General features: G+C 38.0%; 1 protein-coding gene across 1 annotated transcript; it reads right to left on the bottom strand.

Annotated features, from left to right (window-relative positions):
* Positions 1–2,287: 2,287 nt before the first annotated feature.
* irx2a (iroquois homeobox 2a) lies at positions 2,288–7,313 on the bottom strand. Its single transcript, XM_066691071.1, has 5 exons — positions 6,796–7,313; positions 4,817–5,225; positions 3,723–4,445; positions 3,316–3,381; positions 2,288–2,968 (listed from the first exon to the last, which is right to left on the bottom strand). The coding sequence occupies exons 1-4, from the start codon at positions 7,030–7,032 to the stop codon at positions 3,332–3,334; spliced, it is 1,419 nt and encodes a 472-aa protein (XP_066547168.1). The 5' UTR covers positions 7,033–7,313; the 3' UTR covers positions 2,288–2,968; positions 3,316–3,331.
* Between the last annotated feature and the right edge of the window lie 986 nt (positions 7,314–8,299).

The following is an 8,299-nucleotide window of genomic DNA, read 5'->3' on the forward strand; positions in this document are numbered from 1 at the left end:
ATATATATATATATAAGTTTATATATAAATGCATTTAAAGTTCTTGTTCATAAATATGTTTATTTTTATTTTCATCGACGCGCTTTTAAACTGTATCATGGATTAAAAAGTCAAAATCAGCAATAATATTTAGCAGCTTTACAAAACACTGGGTCACGAATGGATATTTACACAATTATTGCACCTTTTCCTCGATAGCACTTAAGTGACCCAACAAAAGTCAAATGAAAGTAAATTACACTTTTCTTCTGTACTCCTGACATTATGCCCCAGCAGACCATTAATACATATAGGTTTTGAAGTATATTTAAATACCTATATATTTTGATATGCATGTGATCAGAAGCCCCCTCCAATCAGAGGTGGCTGAAGTCCTTTTATGTGTCCAGAGCCTGAGCTGAGCTGTTTTACAGAAACAATAACTCTTTTTATGGAGAACAAATGTTGACATTTGAAGGGGCAGGAGACGCGGGCTCAGTAAGCAGCCCAAAGTGGAAAGCGCCTCTGGTGCCATTTGACAACAGCACAGATCCCCGGGGATCCCACCTGAGATTAAAGCCTGCATTTCAATAATTCAGCTCTAATGCAACCTCTCGGACTGGCGATGGGATTGTGTGTCTTTCCAGCCTGAAACGGCCATTTACAAAGCTGTTTGAAAAGTTTTAGGGGGATAAAAAACCTCAGGGACCAGTTAGCATTCATCTCCAGCTCGATTTGAATAAACTCCACTTTTCCTATAGCACTATTTCTGTACTTCTTGGCACTACAGGGATTCCTAAATTAATCATCCGCTATAACCGCTTCAGTAAAAATATACCAAGACTTCATTTTTCATTTTCTTTTGTAAACTCTTTGGTACAAAAACAATTCAGCTATTTATTCTCCAACGAAGCGTTTATCCTATGTGTACAGCACGGGTAATGCGGTATATTAATCCACGATCACGTGTTTATGTACCTTTTCAATTTACCCATCAATGGGCAAAATGAATAATCATAATTATAAAAACTTGCCACGTATATGGCTGGATTCAAGCTCAGCATTAAGGCGCGATAATGTTTTATCCGGATAAGCCGTATAATTACAGATACCTTTATTGCAAATGTGTGTTGGACACTTATTGTTATTTCTTGTCGAAAATGCCGAAAATAAACACTGTTTAAAGCTACAATTTAAAAAATATTAAAACACAAAGTATAACACATTATGTTACTGTTTACTTGTATAGTCTGCTTAATCTATTTATTAATTTCTGAGCTGACACTTCAATTAAAGTCAATTAACACACTGATTTAATACACAAGCACATATCATCGCTTTGTCAAAGTGTCTATCCATTTGTCAAATGTGGGGGGGAAGAAAACATAGTCTATACAAAAGATGTCTAATAGTGATGCAGTTTGGTACTGAGTGATGTATTTTAGTTAAATGGGATTTAAAAAATAAATGCTAATTGTAATTACAAGCGCCAACCATATACACATAAAACAAACAGAAATGTAGAAATTGAATGAAAGAATACAAAATAAATAATTACAAAATAAATACATAAACACATGAACGACTCCGTCATTCGCAGTATAAATCGTATTGCGTGTGTATTGAGATCACTTTCAAACACCCTGACTAATGAGGTCTGGGGAAAAGGCCACAAAAATACTATAAGCAATAGAAAAAAGCAAGAAAAATCAGATTGGCCCAACAATTCCCATCCGCAGACACCAGCCCCATTGGAGCTGGCAGATGTTTAGACAAGATTTTATAAATTGTTCAATATCGCCTCATAATGAACCCCAACTGACCGGTCTAAACTAAGCTAAAAGCATCTAGGATCACCCCCACTGGGATCTAATAATGCTCTCACCATATAACATTATTAATCATGGAGGAAAATATATGAGCACCTAGAAAATGCCTATGATTGATTAAAGTACAATTAAAGACATAATTAGTCTTTGTTGTCAGTGGAATTCTGCAACGCATATTGTTCAGCCCCGGACAAAAATATCTCAATTATATTACTCGTTTAATTTTTCAGTGTGAAGTTAAAACATCTTCATTTTTCAAAATACGCCATTGCTGTCTTTAATAAATATTAAATCTCATAGTTACACAGTTAAATCCAGCACTAGTATAGTACACCAATTTGTATTTATATATATATATATATATATATATATATATATATATATATATATATATATATATATATATATATATATATATATATATATATGGTTATTTAAATGCAGTGTATTCCATTTATTTCCCTATAAATAATGGATGGCACAACTTTGTCATTACAGACTACCCCGTTTTTATTTACAATCAAGGATATAAATTAGTAAAAGTATTTTTGTTAACAACCAACAAAGATTGTGTAACTTGCCATTACGTTTCAAATAAAAACCAGTCATAATTTATTTACAAAACAATGTTCAGATTTCATTGCAATACAACTTGCATAAATTATAGGCTTCTCGCCATCATTACAAAAATAAATATCAAATGTTTTCCACTTTTTTAAGAGTACTCAAGTTCGTCATTCACATTTCTTCTACATTATACATCTTTTACAAATAAGCTTTACAGTCATTCTTTTCACATCTATAGTATACAATATACCGTGGCAATGAAGCAATCAAGGGATCCTGAGAAATAACTTTTTTTTTTAGTTTTTTTTTTTCCAGTCACATACATTGGGAAAAACTAACGGCAAAAGCACATATGTCACCCCACACCCCTCCCCTCCCGCCTGCGCCAAAGGAAATCATCATCATAAATTAAAAGTAAAGTTTATGTCATTTATGAGTCTCTGTAGAATTAAAGTATAGTGCGTCGTGGTCTTCTTTTCTACAGTGGCACAAGATGTGATCCAGAATTACATAATTGGATTTATTTAATAGAGGATGGAGGAATGATGGCTTGCTCACTTTTTTTTTTTTTTCAAAGCAAGTGTGACACCTACCTGTGGACCAAGGAAATAAAAACCGAAATAAGCCAAAAATATCCTTATTTCTCAAGAGAATCGTTTCTTCTAAACAGTTCGTATCTGAGTTAACTCAATGTATAGTGACACTAATTAACAACCACGTGCACCACTTCATTAAACAATTATGTTTTCTGCACGTAATATTATTATTAATAATAATAATAATAATAAACAATAACAATAATAATAGTATTACTTAAAGTAGCTGGGATAATATATACTATTGTGCATTTAAAACTGTTAATTGTACCATTAAATAACGTGTAATGCAACGTAAAATATGTATAGTATTTAAAATAAACTTAAAAAAAAAAAAAACTTACTTGTGTAATGTTCGTATTACCCTGATAGGTATGGTTGGGCTCCTACTGTGCACACTTCAGAGGTGTCTGTCAAAAACATAATCCCCATAGTCAGAGCACAATCACTTCTCTGGCACTTACACCCGCTATGCAATCATCAAATGTGTATATGTATATTGTTGTTTAAGATTTCAAATATTCGTTTAGTAGCCTTTGTCGTGCCTGTGTTCAATATTCCATATATAAAAATATACATTCATACCTATTCATATATATTGATTTGCTAATCTGTTGTGGTGCACTTGCATGGCGAGTCATTTCTGTTCATTCAAATCGCAATTAAGTCCAAACATCACCCCACCGTGTCTGCCTCGTCCTTGCACACATCCTAAACAATCCCGCTAATGAAGGTTGCTTGCGCTACCTACCTTTCTTGGACTCTGTGTTAGCGGGCCTGAAGTGCTGCTCCAGCTGGTTTGGGCTACTTTTGAGCAGAGAGTCGCTGCTCTGTTTGTGGAGGGAGGCTGTGTTGAGCACAGTCTGATTGAGCCCCTCATTTGCAGTCACAGCAGCAGCATTATACCTTAGGATCCCCTGGCTCTGCAAAGGGTTGAAGTTGCCATAGTTTGTGTAATTACTGTAAAACGGAGACGTGTAGTAAATAGGCCTCCCTAGGATGGACGAGGCCGGGTACACCGTGCTGGCTGAGGACGTCGAGGAGGAGGACGTCGACGACAGGACGCCTGGGCTACAGCTTTGCCCCAGGTGCTGTTTCGGGTCCGAGGTGGCTATTTCGGCCAGGGACCACAGTTTGGGCTTGATGGTGGGAGTCTGTGGACCTGAGGCCATCCTGCTGTCCAGGCTGGTTTTGGTGGTGTCCCGGGACGGGTCCTGGAGGTGGGGGTGGTGGTGGTGGAGGTGAAGATGCGGCGCTTCCACGCCGGTCAGCGGGGAGGAGGTCACAGGCTTGGGGGACAGGCCTCGCTGGCGCTCTTCGATGTCTATGTCGTGGTCCGTGTCGTCTTCACACTTGTCCTTGCTGTCCGGCTCCGACTCGCAGGCCAGGTCCCCGATGCGGCAGCTGCCCCGCTCCGCGTCCGACTCGGCCGAGCAGGAGTGGTCTGTGAGGGTGTCGACGTGCAGGCTAATACCTGCAACACATGGAGGGGACAGTTTGAGCGCCCTGTCTTTATTTGGATAGCAATAATAGAAATGGTAATCAACATCAGCATCAGAGAAACATCTATTTTTTAACTTTAAAGTGCACGAAAATAAGCATGTATTCCCCTATTTAGAGCTCTCTAAAAAAAAAAAACTGTAAACACTGTATAATTGGGACAGCAACGATATCATCATCATCATCATCATCATCATCATCACTGTTCATATGAATGCATGTGTAAATACATCTTGAATTGTTTTCCTATTTCATAAAACGAGTCTTATAGCCTCCATTATAACTGTATAGGCGATGCATCTCCTTGTTAAGAAAACAGCCCTGGCGAGCTGGGATCTTCCTCACCTTCATCCTCAGCTGACGTCTCGCTGTGGTCCTGGTTCTTCTCTGAATGCTCGTCTTTCCTGTCCCTGTCCCTGTCCCCGTCGTCTTCGTCCTCGTCTTCACTTTTATTCCTCGGTGCCCAGGTCATTTTATTCTCCTTCTTGAGTCGCCTCCGGGCATTAGCAAACCAAGTGGAGACCTGGGTCAGGGTCATCTTGGTGATGATGGCCAGCATGATCTTCTCTCCTTTGGTGGGGTAGGGGTTTTTCCTGTGCTCCTGCAGCCAGGCTTTGAGGGTGGCAGTGGCGTCTCTTGTCGCATTCTTGCGGTAAGCGGGGTCGTTCAGCTGGTAAGGGTATCCCGGGCTGCCGTAGGGGTGATAACTGATCGCTCCTGCCATCCCTGTCGTGTGGGCATCGTACGGGGAGCCCTTTGAAATACAAATGCAATGCTGTCAAAAGCGGGTTCTCTTTGGAAATGTCCCCAGCGCGCAAAGTGCTTTACCACCGAATAAAAATAATAATACAAATAAAAAGCGTTGGAAAAATAAGTGTAAATAACTTAAAGCGTTGCATATACAGAAATGTATATATATATATTATATATATATATATATATATATATATATATATATATATATATATATATATCTTAGTACCTACTGCTGTCAATTTTCCATTTAAATGTTGTTTACAAAATATAATATTAAATATAATTGCTGCTACTACTAGTAGTACTGGTGTTGTTGTTGTTGTTGTTGTTTTGTTGTTTAAATTGTGAAATGTAACTAAGTTGTGATTCACGTACTTTATTATTCTCTTTTTTCTTTTGAACTTTTCTTGTTAGGAAGTATAACAAAGGCTTGTCTTAGCATATTACTGCACGAATGCATTACAAATCCAATTTGCAAATCAGTGGATATGTACCTTTTGAAATGCTCCAAGTGCCATCCCATTACCATTTTAATTCACCTTTTCACGTTTAAATTGTGCTTATGTAACTTAGCATAATCCCAAAGAGTTTGAAATGCCATTCAAATAACTCCATTATTATAGCCTACTATCACAGACTTATGGGGGGGGGGGGGGGTACTAAAAGTAAAACAAACAAAAAACTTCACAACCTCGTTGAGATAACATAATTTTTAAAACATCCAGGTTCATAGAGACATGCTGTGTGTGTGTGTGTGTGTGTGTGTGTTTGTATGTGTGTGTGTTTGTATGTGTGTGTGCATGCTAACATATTCGGGTTCCATGTTTGCCCCAGTGCGTGTGCGCGCTTCAGTGTTTCTGTGCACTGGAAAGGCAGGCCTGCATGTCTGTATAGTGCACGCCTTTAGCATTGAGTAGTGTAAGTGCAAAGATTTCTATCCATTAACTGATGCCTTTTATATTTCATTACAAAATGTGCAGGTCATTTGTTTTGATGAACAATTCGTTTAATTATTACAGTGATATTAAATTATCAGTAAAATAAAATATAATTTGGTGGAAAATGAACAGCATTATTTTCAAATACAGGCTTGTATTTGGTGATATAGTTATTCCAAAGCTTAGACAAAACAATTCGAAACAACAGGCCCAGTATATAGTATAATTCGCCAATTTGCATTTGAAATTGTGAATCAATATTGACATTCAGAAAATATCTATAGCTTTTAAAATAAAACATATATATATATATATATATATATGTATATGCACACACAAACACACTCACATACAAACATATTTATGACTGTGATTTAATATTGCTGTAAAAAGGAAGCGAAAATGCCATTATCGTACAACATATATATTCCTCCATACACATTATTATTAGTCGTATTAATGATAATAATAATAATTATAATTATTATATAATCATCATCATGAATAATAATCAGAGCAATAATATTAATAATAATAATAATTATTATTATTATTACATATATGGGCTACAAACTTACACACACACACACACACACACACACACACACACGCACATTAAGGAAAGTTTACCATGTAGGATGGGAATCCTGTGGCCGGGTCCGTGGTGTACTGCAGCGGGCTTGTGAAGCCAGTGGCCGGGGCAGTGAAAGCTGCCGATCCCGGGTAAGGACTGAAGGCTGAGCCGGACGAAGACCTCGCCAGCTCCTCGCTCCTTGGGGCAGCCAGAGCGGACGCCCCGTAAGCCGGGCAAGAGTACAGAGCCAAAGAGCCCGGGGGCTGGTAGAGATAACCCTGAGGATACGACATTGCTCAATGTATGTTTCCAAAAAGAAAAAGGAAAAAAAAAAAGAAAATCAAACGGTATGAAACCAGCCAGGGCGTAAAACAATCAACATGAAGAGCAAGGTAAATAGAAGCGCCCACAAAGATCAGCACAGTGCCTGCATGGAGGCAGCGTTTGGATCCCCTAGCGCCCGATGTTTTTAGCACTAAGAAGTATGAAGTGAAGAGTTGAGGAAGGAGCAGCTGAGTTTCTGGGTGCATTGGGAACCAGGAGCTGTCACTCCAGCTCATCTAAATACCGCCTCCCCGCCCCCCGCGCTGGGAATGGACCGGGCAGCCAGGCTGCGAGCGCCAGAGCCGGCTGCAGCGCCGGGGAGCGCCTGCGTTCACATGCGCGTCTTCAGCTCTGGATTTCTGCGTTTTCTGCAATATGAATTTCTTCTGTCTTGTGTTTTTCTTCTTTGCATGATTACTTACCGTGGTGTAGAGCTGAGGACATGTTTTACAATAGCAATGTAGTCAGCCCGTTCTCAAAGTAACTTTGCAACCATGAAAGTAGAGCAGCTAAGCAAACCTGCCTTCTTGCAGTGTAAATATTTGCTATGAACAATTTGACTGGAGTTGTTTAATAGCCTGCAGAGGTCTAAGCTTGTGCAAGTGATACTAGCTCGCAAATATCGCTTTACGTCTGCCTTCTGCTTGCAACATTTTTTTTTCTTTTTTGTATTTTTGTGTGTGTGTCTTTACCAAGTGTTATAATTAAGAGAAACTTTCTATTGCAATACTTTATCCGTATGTTCTTACTTCACATAGTAGGCCTAACCTACTGATAATGATGTTACTACTACTACTACTGTCATTAACAGCAACAATAATAGTAAAAATCATTATATATATATATATATATATATACGTTTTATATCTATCTATCTATATATATATATATATATATATATATATATTACATAAAGGCTACTTACAGTTTATTCCTTTTAAATAAATATTGACAATTAAAGTGTGAATTATTTGTGCACGTCAAAGATAGTTTTTTTTCTGTCATATTGAGAAAATATCTCAATATGACAGAAAAAAACTAAAACAAAACATGCAATATTGGCTAAGTAGTTTATAATGATTTACATTAAATGACTTGGCTTTTTCGAGGCACACCATACGACAAGCTTACAGCTGATAGACTTACACACACGCACATATGCAGGCCTGTGTGCCCATGTCTGTGAGAGCTTTCAAATCTATAAATTATGTCACGACTTGACGGGTAACAATTTTA

Source organism: Amia ocellicauda, chromosome 18 (assembly GCF_036373705.1).
Source record: "Amia ocellicauda isolate fAmiCal2 chromosome 18, fAmiCal2.hap1, whole genome shotgun sequence".
Taxonomy (NCBI): Eukaryota; Metazoa; Chordata; class Actinopteri; order Amiiformes; family Amiidae; genus Amia; species Amia ocellicauda.